Source organism: Nyctibius grandis, chromosome 3 (assembly GCF_013368605.1).
Source record: "Nyctibius grandis isolate bNycGra1 chromosome 3, bNycGra1.pri, whole genome shotgun sequence".
Taxonomy (NCBI): domain Eukaryota; kingdom Metazoa; phylum Chordata; class Aves; order Nyctibiiformes; family Nyctibiidae; genus Nyctibius; species Nyctibius grandis.
Genome location: NC_090660.1, coordinates 31,110,770 through 31,128,463, shown reverse-complemented (window position 1 = coordinate 31,128,463; position 17,694 = coordinate 31,110,770). Strand labels below are relative to the sequence as shown.

Below are 17,694 nucleotides of genomic sequence, written 5' to 3'. Positions count from 1 at the left end.
TCCTACCGTTGCCAAAGCAGTTCACCTTTCCCAGTGCAAGCATCACTGGAAACTCTATGATCGATGGACCACTAACTGCTGCTTTTATTACAAGCACTTACTTAAGTAGTTGTGATGAGAGAAGGTCCCATGAATGGTACTTAAAACAGGAAAGGATGTGGCTGACTGCCTATGCTAGAGCTTCAGTATTACTAATAAAAGTACAGATGAATGGTATCATCAACAGTGGAGAAATGCAGGGGATTGTTTGCAGCTTAAACTGCAGCATAAACTTTTATTCTTAAGAAATTGTTTTATGCCCTACCCACGAGCACAGGCATTGTGGGAGTACCAAATGGAGCTAAAGAAACAGAAGATGTACTGAATCATGTACTGAAAACAGCTACAAGTAATACTGTGAAGAGACTGCCCAACAGGAGTCCTGAACTGAACAGGACCAGTACTCTAGATAACCAGAATGGAGGAGCCCCTGACTCGTGGTGTCCAGTACTGAAACAATTATGCCCTATTTCTACCTGTGCTTATGGCATTAGCAATACCACTGAAGTTCTGCCCTGAGAAGTACATTCACGGTCATCCCAAAATAGATGAGACTTTGCATATTTTCATTCAACACTTGGTAACAACTGGCAATACTGGAACAATGATGCAGTGACACAGATATACTTGTAATAAGAAACTGTTGAAATTAATAAGAAAACAGACAAACAGCAATATAAAAATAACTAAAAATGTGTAAAACCTTTCAGTGATTATAGACGGTAACTACTTCTCTCCTGCTGAGCCAGATTGTATTACACAGATATTAAAAGCAGCATTTCAAGAACCATGACATACATTCAAATCCAAAATGGGAGCAAGTGCAGAGAAACAGTATGGGAATTATGAACACAGGTCTACTTGCCAGCCCTGTAAGAGCCCTTTTATGCAATTTTGTATCACTTTGGTCATGGAAATGCCCAGTTTATGCACACAGTAAGCTGTGAGACCAAAACAACAGTATTTTTTTAATATTAGAATTTCATATTATGGGGTTTTTTAGTTATTAAATTTACAGCAATACAAACAATGGAAAAAGTGTTCTTAATCAGAACAGATTACCAGTCATCTTCTTCATAAAACACTGCAATATGCATCACTTCCTACCAGTACTCAGATGTTCTGAAGACATTTTTGCAGGATAGGTGTAGTTTTTTCAGTCCTAAGGAAAATGTGTGACCTTATTTGTCATTATGATATTAGATTTCTTGCAATTCAAATTGGGGAGTGGGGAGGGAAATCTTCTAAGGGAAAGCTCTGAGGCACTTCAGCTCTGAAACAGAAGAATATTCTAAAGAATCTTTTCAGTGTGGAGTTTGGTCTGCAGCAAGCATTCCCCTGTGTTTTCTTCTTTCCAAAGCATTAAAATATTTATTACAGGGAACAGTCTTTTCACAGTTTTACAGTCATTCATACAGTGTTCATAGAGGGGCTGTTAGAATTTTCTGTTCAGACAGAAACTGCACATTGAAAATTAACATTATGACACTAATGACATTACATTCTGGAAATACAGTGCTATATATTGCTTCAACAACCTTACAGCTTTCTACTAGGTTCATGGATGAGGGGAGAACAGTGGATGCTACTTATCTCAACTTTAGTAAGAGTTTTGAAACTGTCTCCCATAACTTCCTGATAGACAATTCAACAAACTATGGGCTAGATAAGTGGACTGAAAACTGGCTGAACAACTGGGTCCAGAGGGTTATGATCAGTCATACGAAGTCCAGCTGGAGGAAAGTCACTAGCGGTGTATGACAGGGGTCTAATCCTGTTTAACATCTTCATTAATGACATGGACAATGGAGCAGAGTGCACCCTCAGCAAGTTTGCTGACGATACAAAACTAGGAAGGGTAGCTGATACACCAGAGGGTTGTGCCGCACCTTGACTAGGCAGAGAGGAACCTCATGGAGTTCAACAAGGGGAAATACAAAGTCTTGCATCTGGGGAGGAACAGCCCCATGCAACAGTAGTTTTGGGCCAACCATCCAGAAAGCAGCTCTGCAGGGAAGGATCTTGGGGTCCTGGTAGAAAGCAAGCTGACTGTGAGCCATCAATATGCCCTTATGTCAAAGAAAGCCAACAGCTTCCTGGGCTGCATTGGGAAGAGCCTTGCCACTAGGTTCCCCAGTACAAGAAAGTTATGGACTTCCTGAATCAAATCCAGGGCAGGGCCAAAGGATGATTAAGGGCCTGGAGCATCTTTCATATGAGAAGAGGCTGAAAGAGCTGGGACTGTTCAACCTGGAGAAGAGAAGGCTCAGGGGGATTTCATCAATGTGTAAAAATACCTGATGTCGGGAATAAAGAAAAGGGAATCAGGCTCTTCTCAGTAGTACCCACCGACAGGACAAGGGGCAATAGGCACAAATTAAAAACACATGAAATTCCATCTGAACACACAAAACCACCTTTTTACTGTGAGTGTGGTCAAATACTGGAATGGGTTGCCTTGAAAGCTTGTGTAGTCTTCATCTGTGGAGATATTCAGAACTCTATTTTACAAGGTCCTGGGCAACTGGTTCTAGGTGACCCTGACTGAGCAGGGGGACTGGACTAGATGATCTCAAGAGGTCCCTTCCAACCTAAATGATTCAGTGATATTTAAGTACAATGAAAAAAAAAAAAAAAAAGAAGAGGAAATAAGTTAAGTATTGACCTCAACTTTACTTTTACCTTGATTCTTATGAAAAGTAAACATGATCCATTTCCTCTATTAAGGAGATTTGACCGATTATTCAAATAAAGACATGACTATTTTCTTATTATTTTTGCATATTAATACTTTTCACACCAAAAATCTCTACCTGGACCCAATGACCTTTGCTGATTGTATTCAGAAGGTACTTGTAACTTGCAACCATTCTCCTGTAAAAGGACAAGACTGTGAACAGATGGCTTCTGAATCTGTTTTATGGATTATTCTAAGGATCTTTTTTGAATATGAGAGTTTTTGGTTGGGCCTCTGAAGATGTGGGGAGAGAAATTAAGCAGGTGGTCCTCTCTTTCAGATACATTAAGGAAAAAAATAAGCAAGATTATTTCTTGCAGAAGATGGCAAGGAAAAGAATCACCTCTCTGAACACAGAACTCTAAGAAGAACCTTTGGAAATGATAGAAAAGTCACGCTGGCTACGTATTCCACCAATGCAGCCATTGCATTTCCACAAAAACTAAATATCTCCTTCATGGACTTTGAAAAAAGAGAAAAAAAGCGACCTGAACAAAATGCTTGGATATAATAAACATAGCAGCAAATACGATATAAAATAGATAGGCACTAGAGAACTCTGTGAGAAAAGAAAACATAGTTGAAAATTAAAGTAATGAGACAACATTGTGTAACAAACCGCTTCAGTTTCAGAACCTTGCGCTTCTGAGGCATTTTCACTGCACTACAACTCAGGTCATGTAGTCTCTTTTAAATAAAAGTTGTCAAAATATCCTATATAGCTAATATTTAATAAAGGCAACCCTCTAACAAGTTTTTAGTATTAGAATATTGATACTTTCACATGCTATTTTGAAAAGCCAATATGCAGTATGAATTTTTAGTATAAATTTGCCCAGCATAACACCAGCATGAGGATAATTCAATAAATCATGTGCCTATATACATACATATACACAAATACATACTTTCACATATGCATTTATTATAAATGCATACACATACAAACACACATATATATATAAAATATACATATAAAAAAGAGGACTTATGGTCTAATTATTATATGTCTGCTGAGCTCTTGTAACTGTCCATGAGAAGACTCTGTTGCAAATGGAAAGCCCAACCACTCCTTCCTTTCTTTGGCCAACTGATGTGTAGTAACTTGTTAAGCTATGGAAAATGGATGAAGAATAAGAATCACTGAGTCAGCTAGGAAGTCCTGTTTATTAATTGAGTTGGTGGCATGGGGTGGGTGATGCAAAACTAACTGAAAGATCACACTGTAGAATTTCTTCAAGAAAAGCTTCTTCAGAAAGTGAGTGGCTGTACAGAACCACGTTCTATCTGCATCATCGTTTACATCAGGTTTTATAAGGAGAAGTTATAAATATAAAAGCATTGTAATCTTTCAGATCAAGTAACATGAAACTATGAAAACTCCTACTTTTCTCATTAAACTGTAGTTTTCTTGCCTGTCACTTTTGTTTGTGATTTGGGTCACTTTCTGATTGCTCCACATCCACCTCCATGAAAAGCAACATTAAGTCTTCTGTATTTCTCAGTTTATTGTCCCCAGGATGAAAATATCTGGCTAGAATGGAATGCAAGGGACAGTGCCCTTGACTTGGTAACAGCAGAAGTCTAGTTGCTAAAATACCACCTATATACCACTATAACCCTTTGAGCCCTACCCGTCAGCCAATTGTTCACCCATTGCAATCAAATTGAGATCTGGCCTTTATGACAGGTTCGTCATTCAAATGTTTTAAACTAAATTGTTCTCAGAAAGCCTATGGCTGACTTAAAGCCCTGTGAATGACTAGAGTTCTGCTTGTAGTTTACCAGCAGGCTTATTTTCAGTTGTTTAGAAGTTGTATTCAATTAATAAACTGCTGCACACTGAGGTTAGAAAAGGGAATTTAACTACTTAATCTCAGCGCAATTTTTAACAGGCAGCTGTGCTTCCCTAAAGCAAAAATTTCCACAAGTAACAACAAGCACTGCAAAAATGTCAGTAAAAGCGATCACAGGGATTTTGTGGACAAAATAACCATCAACTTCTAAGACCGGGGAAGACAGAAGATACGAACTGACATCTAAACAGAAGACTGTTCTCTCATTTTAAATGCCTATGCTTTGTTCAGTATGGGTAAACAGAGACATTAACACTGCTTCGTTGCTGACTTACTTATTCCATTATACTTAGGAAGCACGTATAACAGAAAAAATTTGTATAATCAAGTTACATAATTCTGATCTAAACCAAGATGATTTGATAATTTCTAAGCAATTTCAAAAAAATTTCTGGTCAAATTGGAACAGTCTTATAAGTCCACTAGAAATTAATACTATTTGGAGACATGTTAACATGAAAGTCATCTGCCCTGACTAGTACAGGAGAAAAAATGTGCCTTTGCAAAAGCCTGTAATGAGACTTCGATTGGCCTGATTCTTCTTGAAGACTGCAACATTTCCAGCCGAGTTCAATTAATTTGCCTTAAAAGCGAGGCTCTAAGAAAGCACATATATTTATAATAATACTCTGGTCTAGCCTGTAGCTAAGGAATACAGCTCTAATTAAAAGAGAAGTAGCAGTGATAAATTATATTACTTGACTGATTAATGCCTTATGTCTTTCTGTTCAAACCTAACAAAAAAAATTCAATTATCCAAGCAGTCTAGGTTCATGACTTTGGGAAAAGACGACCTGGAGCCAAAATTCAAGTATCCTGAATCATTTCTAAATGACAGCATGAAACACTATTTGAAGTGCAGCAGGTAACAAGGATAAGCAAAGATTGTTTTAGTGTTGTCACTTTCTGAAGATATTCTGCAAGTATTTGACAATATCATTGAAGCCTAAAACATGTATCTTCAGGCCTATATACCTGTAACTTATAAAAACCTTATAAACCTTCAAAAGTTACTTAGTAAAATTTAAATGGTAAAATGCAAGCACAAACATTAATACAATGCAAAGATAACATATTTTAAAAAATCCAAACAGTGTGCAGATGGAAGATGTTACCACAAGAGCTTTACTTCTGATACCTAGCTTTTCTGTGTTTAAATATTTAATCCCAAAGTTCCACTGAAGAGTTGTCAATCAAACTTGAATTTGTCATCAAATTCAGTTCTAACTTCCACAATTCATTTTGTTCTTATCTCAGAATACTACAGTTTAACTTCAGTAAGACAGTATAAGACACGATAACATCCCAACATGTACTCCTCCTGACTACAGGACATTACTGATTATCAGCATCTGTTTTATTCTGTACTAAATTCTGAATGCACTATAGATTTCCTGTGGGTAACGCTAGGATTTAATCAATCTCTTCACAAGAGACTGTAGCCACTAAAACAATACTTTAGACAAAATTACAACCTGCCACCAAAAATAACTGTTGTTTTAAGTTTGGCATAGAGAAAGCAATGACAACTGGGAATCTAAGTTCAGTGACTTTTCCCAGTGACTTTTTCTCCTTTAAGGAATTTGTGACTTTTCTTCAGATTTTATTTTCTCCCCCCCGCCTCAAATATTAAAAAAGGAAAAAAGCAAATAAAAGACTCTTTCTGACTGTTTGACTGAAATCAGAAGGGTTGCCTTTGTTTAATTGTTTTCTGAAGGTATTTTGGGAGCTAACCTCATTTAACTTTGGCCATGTCAAATTCAAGTGTCTTGTCTAAGCTCTTCATTGCTGTTTTCTTTGTATACACCATGGAAAGAAAGTGGTACCTCTGGGCCGTGATTTGTGCCCATTATATCAGATGTTTATTTTCAGATGGATCCCTCAGGGGTGCTAGCTGTCTTTGCTGACTATAACGGAGTCTGGAGTTAGGTGAGGTAAATTCAACCTGGGAAAATCAGTAACCTCGGGCCATATGAAATTTTTATCCCTGGATTAAACACGTATGCTTTCAATACAATTCATTGTGCTTATATAACAGATAATCCTACAGAGAGTCAATTAGTATGTTTAATATAGGTGTTTAATATGTTTCATTAGCACACATTAAAACCTATGGTGTTGTAATTTCTAGACTTTTACTACTGGACTGTACAAACATTTGCATTAAGATGTTCAACAATGTACACAGTCTCTCTCGGTTTATTTAAGTGTCACTATCACTTCCCTATCTGAGCACTGTATGAAAACACAGAGGCAGAGAACAAAACGTATTTTTCTTTCCTCTTAATCAAACTTAAAATCAGAAAAGCATGGATACAGTGTGCAAATGTTACTGCTTGGTTGATCGAGATAGAAGCCTTACCACACTCAGGAGGAGTCAAGTGGTTTTCTGGCAAGAAGTTCTACCTCTAAGCTCACATTGCAAAGAAAGTTTGCTTTGCTAGCATCTGACAGTGAAACATGATTCTGTTTAACATGGCGTGACTATAGTTGCGCAGGGGGAGATTACAGGCAATGAGAAAATTTCTAACAAATGGCTCTTGTCTGCAAAGAACAGAGAACTGATCTTTGCAGAAACATCTTTGGTAATGAGGTATGCCAAGCATGCTGTACCAGTATTAATCTTTCCATAAAAGCCAGCAAATTGCTACTGTTCAACATGAAGATAATGAAAAGAATGTTTCACTGTATCCAGGCTCTGGTCAGGTGAAAGTAAGTCATGATGTTTCCTTGCTATCTAGCCAGAAATTGTGAAGGTGTCTGCCAAAATTCACCATTTCCCATTCTCACGAGATCCTTCGGTTTCAAAAGCCCCAGCTACACCACATGACTCTTATTCATGTATTTTCTTCCCATGAAATCAAGGAGCAGTAGAGGGGTGGTGTATTGACCCAAATCCAAAACTAGGATCAGGGAAATGCTCCTGGATCCTGCAGTTTAGAGGCAGTCAGTAGGTTTCATCACATCAGCAAATCAAAGTATTGCCCCCTCCCCCAAATGTTCCACTCCATATTGTTCTGACATTCATAATCAGAAAATGCCTAAGCAAATAGGCTCAAAATAAAACGTGGCTAAAGGAGACATAACAGTAACTCTTTTTACCAGAAGCATATTGGGTAATGCAGCCACTTGGAACACTGGTTGTGTTTGATCTCTCATTATGGAACAATTAAAGACTCACTGGCCAAAAAGAATCAAAGAATGAGCATGAATTAACAGCAAAGTTATGAGGGCACTCACTAGGAAAAATAGACAGATGTATAATAGTTTCTGCCCCGTTGACTACTCAATAAAAAGTATTTAAATATTCAGTAGTTTTGAGATTAGTCAACTAAAATCCTTCTCCCAGATGAACATTTCAATTATTATGCAACAGGGTCACTCCCATACATTGGTCCAATGATTAATTATTTCCAAATGAAGCAAAGCAGCAGCTTCAGCAAGATGGAACAAATAGGCTACCACACCAGGAAATTCAGGAATCTGATGTTCAGAAGTGAAAGAAAAATCTTCAAGCCAATCAGGCAAAGAATGCACCTGAACCCACACCCTTGTCTCTTGCACTCTGCCTGAATACTTTATTTAACAAAATGTAGGCACTGTTATTTCTGACTATGCTCTGTAAGAAAGAGTCAGCTTATGCATCCAACTCCAGGAAAGGACTTATGATCATGACTTCAGAGCTGAGAAAGGTGTCTTCACGCTTAATTTTCTTGCAGCAATGTGATCTAGGACACACTGGCTCTTGCACTGGTTTGTCCTACTAACCTGCTCTCTAGGTAGTGTGTTGGCTTTTGTGTACTCCATTCTTAAGTGCTGACATCTCAGATGTCTGACAAGAATATAGAATCCTGGAATCATAGAATCGTTTGGGTTGGAAGGGATCTTTAAAGGTCATCTAGTCCAACCCCCCTGCAATAAGCAGGGACACCTTCAACTAGATCAGCTTGGTCAGAGCCCCGTCCAACCTGACCTTGACTGTTTCCAGAAATGGGGTATCTACCACCTCTCTGCGCAACCTGTGCCAGTGTTTCACCACCCTCATTGTAAAAAATTTCATCCTTATATGTAGTCTAAGTCTACCCTCTTTTAGTTTAAAACCATTACCCCTTGTCCTATTGCCACAGGCCCTGCTAAAAAGTTTGTCCCCATCTTTCTTATAAGCTCCCTTTAAGTACTGAAAGGCCACAATAAGGTCTCCCCGGAGCCTTCTCTTCTACAGGCTGAATAACCCCAGCTCTCAGCGTTTCTTCACAGGAGAGATGTTCCAGCCCTCTGATCTTTTTTGTGGCCCTCCCCTGGACTTGCTCCAAGAGGTCCATGTCTTTCCTGTGCCGAGGCCTCCAGATTTTGAAGGAGTTCAGTTTTCCATCTCAGAAATATACAGAACTTTATATTGCTAGCAATAGCATAATGTAAACTTTTATAATAGAAATTATCCAGTTCATAAACTTGTTATTTAGTTAAACACCTGCATGAATTTTAGAGTGGTTACTTTAGAATTGCTGAGCAAAAAGTTCTTCTCAGCATCAATACTACATATTCTGGCTAAATATTTATCAAATACATTAATGTTGCACAAACTCTCCCCCAGTAAAAACCCAAGAGAGTATAAGGAAGTGGCAGAATCCTCCAAGAACTGGGCTGTCATGCCATGTTTCACAGATTGTTGTAAAGAATATCAAAATAACCTAGCAAATCTCATAATCAGTGGTAAAAGACACTTGATTAGTCTGAACGATGAAGCTACGTCCAGAAGAAATACAAGTTAGATTCCCCATTGTGATCACTATGTCCTCCTTTTCATTATCATCAGTTCTGTTACGCAAAACACCAGCAAGCAAAAACTTCCACTCTGTGCTGAGAATGGAACTGCAGACACCTTGCTAGCAGAAGGCATCATGCAGCCGCTCTCGCTTTGCTTACCATCTGTCGAGCATCCACTGGTGCCATCGCTGGAACAATAACGCATTTCAATCCTTTGCCTTCCCACCTCTAGCAAATTTGGGTCAGGCAAGCGCGCTTTGCAGGTGTATCGGAAACGTTGTTCATAGTGGCCACCATTGTCTGAAATATTGACTGGGGTCCAAGGCGTCCAAGGAGTTGTCTTTTTTAACTCTGGACAAGCGTTGGTGTTACAAGGCTGATATTCCTGAAAGAAAATGCTCATAATGAATACAATCACTAAATATGACTTAACCCCCCCCGCCCCAAACCCTCAAAATAGACAAAAAAACAACCAATAAAACAGCCTCTGATATTTTTTCCAGCATTTCCAATTAGCAATTATCATCAATAGACTTTTAATTCCAATCTCAAACTGAAAGTGTTTTTTTCTGCTCCTAGGCAAGCACAGTATCACACTGCTAAAAGTAATAATATACAAGTACAAATTAGATCTATTACATCCATAAAAACAGTAAGCTGAACACTGTAAGTACCATGATAAAGCACATCCTTTATAAATTAACAGCCTCAAATAAGGTGTAGCTAAATATCTTACAGCTTTTTAATTAAGAGGAATTCTGATAAACTGCAAGTATAAGACAGAAACCACCAGATAAATCCTTGGCAAAATCTAGTGGCATATGAATAAGCAAACCACTGTCCATTTTGTATATTGCTTATGTATTACAAGGGGACAATGGAAAAGAAATGTTTTTTTATTACAGAATCTGGCTTCCTGTGGTGCATGTTACCCATAGCTCCAGCATTGCTACACCTATCATCAGAAGCAAATTCCTTGTGGACTGATATGCACCAAAGGGAATAGATCACACCTAAGAAACAAAGGCAGAATTGCCAATATTCTCAGGTCCCACAATATACGTCTTCTGATGAGCATCATCAAGATTCATTTCCCAGAGCACAATATGCTTCATCTGATGCAAGGGCTTTGTAAACCATATGGATGAAATCAAACAACCATTAAATATCAGAATTAATTCACATTGACAAATTATCAAAGACAAAAAGAAATAGGCATTAGTGGGACAATTTTTAAATGATCTCTCTACGTCTGACCTCTACAGAGATACTGAGCGGAGGGTACCTTCTGAAAAGGAGCCTACTAAGTTTGTAATTCCACTAAATACTACAAAATATGGACACAATAGAAATAATGGTTTTATCACATAGTGCAACCTTCTTCTTCCATAACCCCTACCCCAGCTGATACCACCATGTTCCAACAAGCAATAGACTACCTGCTCCTCTCCCATGGTGATAATAGCTTTTTTATCTCAGACTTTCCTCAGTCCACTACCTCTTCTCTCAGATGGTCTAACTTAGTAACATATCTAATTAAGCTGAGAGCAATTGCTCTCATCCTGAATTTTGGTTTAAAGGCTGAGTTGCTATTTAAGATCTAAAAGAAGCTTCTTTGTCTGAAAGACAAGAAAGAGTTGCAAAAAAATTATTCCTAGAAACCCCTGCCTCACCAACACAGCAAGGCACCGGAGAACCCAGCACTATGTTCAAGACTTTCATGTTCTGAGGTCATATGGACTTGTGACAAACTTCCTGGTTTCATAGTTTTGTGGTACTTCAGGCAAGAAAGAGCTCTTAGCCCGAAGACTTCAGCTGGACTACTCCTGTTCACTCCTCAAGGCTGTACAAAGTCTCTTCCCACCTTAAAACCTGGTGATCACTACAACGGTGATCACATGAGTCATACTCAGGGGCCATCTATGAAACAGGATCCCTTTAGAGCACAAATGACTGGATCAAACTTTCCAGGATCTGCATTTCAGCCTTGACTGGTTTCTGGATCAGAAGACAGCAAAAAACAAGCAAACTATCTGGTCCTGTGTACAGCAGGGGAAGTAATTTCTTCATCACTCCTCTAGGCAACTGTTTAAATCATGTATGTTTTAGACTGAGGACAGAAAATGTATGACTGTTCTCCTTGCAGCACATGAACTGTAAAAAGGAAATAATAAAATTAACAGATCTCAGCAACAGCCAGAACCACCCCGCTTGCTATCCCAACTGGCTATTCACCTCCAACATGCAGTCCCCTCCAGTGGCTGGATTACAGTGCATCTTTTACCAAGAGCACTCTGTCTTTCCCTCTTTCTTTTTTCAAAGATGTCTAGCACTGATGAGTCTATCACCTCCCTGCATCAGCTGTTCCACTATTTAGTAATCCTCAAAGCTAACAAATTGCAAGTTAATTCAAGGCTGCATCTTCCTCTTAATTTAATTTTTCAGTCACTGAATTTTGCTGTGCCTTTATCAATGTTACTGACAGTGTTCCTTGTCCCGTACGTAGAAATAAATTTTTCATGCCCAAGTAACCCATACAAAATGCTAAACTAAGCCGAACTTCTTAAAGCTACATAGGATTTAAAATCTGATCTCCAGGTCCCGTGCATCCCTATGTCTTCCTTTCGTCCTATTTCCTTATTTTCCTTAAGACTGGGCATCAAAATTTGACTTGGCACTCTAGAAGCAGTCTTATCAATACAGCGTGCAGAGGCAATCATGACCCCGTTCCACTTTACAGTCTGACTTTAATACATACATTATTACATTAGTGCTTTTTCCTTCCACAACATTGCACAAAAAGCTTAAGTAGTCCCAATTATCTTTGATAGCCCGTCCTTCTCTAAATCATAACTTTACAACTACATATAGTTTCCTAACCCACATAAGAGGGTGGTGTTTGGCAATATTAAAATATGTTTTATTAGCTTCTTCTGAAATTATCTAGCATATTATTTACTACCTTAACAATCTCTGTCATGGTCAAACTTTAATGAAGACGTCTTATCTCACTGTCTAGACTGTCAATAAAAATGCTAAGTGCTACTGACCCAAGAACTGATTCCAGGCAGACCCTGCTAGACAGATCCCAGTCATTTATTCTGTCTGTTAACACCACATTTTGCAATTTGTCAGTGATCAAGCTTTTAATACATTTAACATTTGCCATATATTTCAGTTTTCCACATCAAAGTATTTTCTGTTGTAAAGGCAAATATCTAGGAAAAATTCAATGACAGTCTGGGAGAAGTGCTGTATCACTTTCAAACATCTTGAAACACAAACTCTTTTTAGTAGCACATAAGCAGGAATAATTCAATCAGTATAATAGCTACTACAGTGGTCTAAAAGTTTCAGTTCCTCATTTGCTGTTGATTGTTGTATTGGTATTTTTTAATCAAAAATAAAAGCTGCTAGAAATGCAAGGTCTTTCTCTACTGGATATGGCATAGACAGGTGAGGGTCATGAAAAGCAGAATGTGTGAGATATGCAATGAACCTTTTGTCAAACAAAAATAAACAATAGAGGAAGAAGTTAATTTAGTGGCAATGTATTGAATGCTGCTTTGCTAACACACATCTGAGATGAACACATCAGCTCACTTGTTTCTAGAAAGACAGACTACCAGTAATCAGTGTGCTTCAGGGTGTGTAGTCCCTTCATACACCCTAACAGAGGGTACACTTACATGTTGTTACATGAGCCAGAAAAGAAAGATGTTCCTTAAAAGTATTTGTAGAGACCATTTGTTAGTTTTTCCTTTCTTGCTTGGTGCATGGCTTATAAGAAAGTTTGTCTACTGTCATGCTTGTCTATTCAACCACTGGATAATACCCATGAAAAGCTCAGAATGGCAGGTGAAACAAAAGTACATGTAGATTACCCAGAAAATATTTACAGCTGTAAATAATCTCTCTTTGAGAAAATTCAGAGGAATATCCTAACAATGGTTGACTCCATGGATTCCTGGCACTAATAATGACCTGGCAGAGCCTGCTGGTGTCTCTCACAAACAGTGAGTGCTGCACTGCTCTACCAACTACTGCATCTGCCACAGAGGAATCAAAAATTGTCTTGTGCTTGATGAAAGCATTGATGTGATCTGACACTACAAAACTCCAGTATAAGCAGAACAATGATCTTGCTCTGAATGGTGTCAGATTTGGAAGTAAGTAAAGGAGAGGAGAGAAAAGGCGCAATTCAGATCACACGTGTATGTGGACATTTAGTACTGCTAGCATGAAGACATTGTCTGACTGGAAGGATTTCTCAGGGACTGGGAATATGGAATCTGCTATCTCTGGTTGGATTATCCTCCTCTTCTCATCTTGTGCAATGCTTGAACAACTTACTCCAGTGCGATTACAGGAATATGGCCCTCTCCAAAGCAATTCGACCAGCTAGAGTCATGGATACAATAATAAAGCAACCACATAGTGGAATAAAAGTCTCCGATGAAACACTGAGATCTCAAAACAGTGGTAAGAACGAACTAGAAAAGCAGTGAAGCATTCTGCTTCAATAGAGCTGTTGAGAGGAACCGAGACAGTGGCTGCCAAACTCCACCTCGTGTGCTCTGTGTGGACTGAAGGAAGAGATAGGGTTGAGCTTTCCTGGCAGGGGTCTCTAGATACCCACAGAGGAAAACTTCAGGGGCTCATACGATGGGTTTAAGTACATTAGTTCTTAGGGTACAATTGTGGACTCAAAACAATAATTACTTGAGACCATTTGCAGACTTCAAAAATATCATTGCAATAGTTCAAGCTTAACCACATCTTCAAAGCTCTCTTTGCAAGCTGTCCTAAAACTTGTGGCCTAATACGCCATATTGTTGTTTTTAGTTTAGAGTGGATGTAGTCAGTTGAGATTGTTACATATATGCCTAGCTATGCCTAGCAAAGATGCAATCAGACCTTTAAAAGACTAAATTTCAGGGGACAGCTCAGCAGTCAGTTGGAAATTTTACACAAAATACACAAAGAAACACATACATCACAAAATACATGTCTATGAAAATGATAAATGAAAATAAAAAATTATCACGAGGCATATTGGTGTTCATATGAGAAAAGGCATCATAAATCAAAAACGTAATTTGGAATGATAGACATAAACATTGATTATGCTGTTAACCAGCTACCTTGCTTCTGTCTTTAAGTAATATTTCCTAATATTTGTGTATAATGAAAAAAGAATGTTGTCATGTTTTGTACCAAGATGTATTTAGAATTATTTGGTTGTATTATTTTAGAAAACGACAATTAAAATGTTATTTCCAAAACACCTTATTTCAAACTGGAGGATACTGTTGCTAAATAAAGTAGAACAAAATTCTGCTGTTTTCTCAAGAAGGACATGGAACAGACTAATTTTTTTTTTGCCTCAATGGACAAAACAGACTAATTTTTTTTTAGTCAAATTCCTCAAAATTTTGAGAATCTCTGAGGCTTTTACTCCTAGTTTAAATTTGATTTTAATTAACTAAAGAGCATGATAGTCTGATACTTCCTTAGGAAACTAGGCTAACATCTGATCTACATTTAAACTACAACTTTCTATAAAAAACAGAATTCAGACAGAGCGTTCTATCCCTATTTATACTATATGTTTATATTATGGAGGTATTTCTCCTAACAAACTCTTTTTTCTTTGAAGTATATAATATGCCTATGTTGAATGCACTTCTTTTGTTCTCATCTGTGTTTTTCTTTCTCATCTGTTAGTGTGAGAGACTATCTTCACAAGGCAGCTAAATCAACATTAACATTCCATTTAAATATTTTCAGCCTAACAGTTACCTTTTATGATTTGCTTTTAATATATTGTATTAGTTCTCGAACATTCTTTTGGAATTACCAAACAGTCCACTGATTAAAAAATACTTATAAATTTTGGGGTTTTGTTCTATCATGCTACACTTCATTTTGTCTGGTCCAAAATATTTATTTAATTTTTCAGATATTAAGACACCAATAGAAAAGAATGTTGCTGATTCATAAATTGAATGGTGTAGTATGTCACCTGGGACAAGACAGGGCTGTAAGATATAAGAACCTGAGTCTCAGCCATCTCCTACGCTTTGAGTTTGTCACAGAAATGTGTAGTTAAAGGAAAGGATAGCTCTCATATGCAATCAAAACAAAGGCCAAAATGAATGTAACAGTGTTATAAAACTGAAGAGAAAAACAGTTCCAATTTATAGGGGCCCTTGTTTACACATCAAAACATGTTTCCTGAAGGACTAATATACCCTCTCCCTCTCCAAGAACCAAAAGATAGATAACATTTATCTTGCACTGGTTGAAAAACACATTCAGGAAAATCACTAACTGAACTTGAAAAAATAAATGGTTCATTTATTTTCATTAGAGAAATGTAAAATCTTATCCTTTTAGAAAAGCATTTTCAAACAAACTAAAGACAAGTAAGTCCCTGATCATGTTTCTATTTATTCTCACAGTTTAAAAAGCCAGGTTCTTCAACCAAATACCATTAGATATATGTTACTTTATTGTCATTTTTCTATTACAATACTATTTCAAAAGCACGACCTGAAAGAACACCCAAACCCCATTAAGTCCTAGTCAACAAGCAAAACATCTATATTGTAAATTTCACAGCTATACTTAAAAAACAAAACCCAAAAATATTTCTAAGATCTTCATTGTATTTTAATCATGCAAAGGCACATCTATATCCTAGTTTACAGGCAGTATTTCAGCTTTAATTGACTTCAATGGGAGTAGTTCTACTGATTCCAGTGGAACCAGGACTTCAGAGACTATTGCCGAGCGCAGATGCAATCCTGTAGTGCTGTAAAGTAAGGGTAGTTAGGTTGTGTTCATAACGGGTTTTTAAAAATATTTTGATGGAGAGAGGGAAGAAAATCATTTTACCCTACACAAAAGGAACAGGTTTCTTCTGAAGTGAACGGATTTCTTTTTCTGGCTGCAAATACTGACTAAGCACAACCTTTTGATTCAATTTTGTATTTTAAACAAAGGAATTGGAAAAACTTCCATTGATGTAAAGGGGAACTTAAAAAGAATTAAAGGCTGGATTTGGAACCATTTTCCCTGGAGGAGTTCAGGGCCTGTTGGGCAGGTCATCAGACTGGGACAGTTCGGTACTCAAATCCTTCCTATATTCAACATAATTAATTTTATTTAGATAATGAAAGTTCCTACTTTCACCACCTCTTCATAAAACCATCAAATTTTGGAGTGAAGAAAGCCACCCCATTCCTCTCACTTTTTCTCTACCAGCCATTTTTGTATGTGCTCAATGTGCTCAAAAGCTACATTTTACGTCAAACTAGTCAAACTTTTGTGAAGGAAATGGTTAACAAAAAATTAAATCACTTAATCTGGCGTAGCTTAACTGAATATCTCAAAGGCACAGGGTTAGTAAGAGCACCTTCAGCTCCACCTCAGCAATCAGAATAGCCTGGTTGCACCGGGAAAGTGCAGTGTACTGCTTCTCAGATGCTCACATTCACATTGGCACCTGAGAACAATTTAGAGTGATAAACTTTTATTTCATATGCATGACAATTCCTAATAATGTAATAGTTCATTCTAAAGCCTGATATTTGGAATTAACTCATATTCATGAAATGAAACTAGAAACATCTAAGGAAGAAAAAAGCTGCTTTATTCTGACAGAGATTTAAAAAAAATATACAAAGAGGCATAGCAGTTAATCTGGATTCTTCCAAACCTAACCCATTTATGGACCTGCATTACAATTAACCACCCTACTCAAATGCACCTAGCAAATGAAATTGTTATATGATACAAACCAGGACAAATTTGTCAAGATTTCTAAATTGCTTTTTTTTTTTTTTTCTAAATAACTGAATACATGAAGAACTTAGGTGTATTTTTGCACACTGCTTGTAGAGAAATGAAAAGTAGTAAAACCACAGTAAATCCACAGCAGCAAGTCTGCCTGCTGACAGCTCAATATATACCAATCCTCCAAGCATCCCTGGTGTCATCCCAGTGCTACTACTGGAGGAGCCCACTTCTATACCTTGTATACAGAGTAGCCTGCTAACACAGTGCCCTTTCTCGCATCTCCACACCCATTTAACACTTGCATGGTCAGACGATGCCTCCTGGAGAAGCCATTTTGGACTGCCTCTTAGCAGGCCTTTGTATAATGGCATCCTGGCTCATCATTAAAGCTTTCAGGCAGCAGGACAACAACATTGATGCTATAAGTATAATGCTTTGGAGGCTAGCTTCCTGCTATGCGAAGCAGCAGATTTTCAATTCAACAGTTTTAAA

At 37.7% G+C, this 17,694-nt stretch overlaps 1 protein-coding gene across 2 annotated transcripts in view; it reads right to left on the bottom strand.

The window, feature by feature from the left end:
• SEMA5A (semaphorin 5A) overlaps positions 1-17,694 on the bottom strand; it is a 361,263-nt gene that overhangs the window by 25,315 nt on the left and 318,254 nt on the right. For both annotated transcript variants that reach the window (XM_068396639.1, XM_068396640.1), the window contains exon 17: positions 9,559-9,784. In XM_068396639.1, coding sequence (XP_068252740.1) covers positions 9,559-9,784 — 226 coding nt within the window. The remainder of the gene's footprint in view (positions 1-9,558; positions 9,785-17,694) is intronic.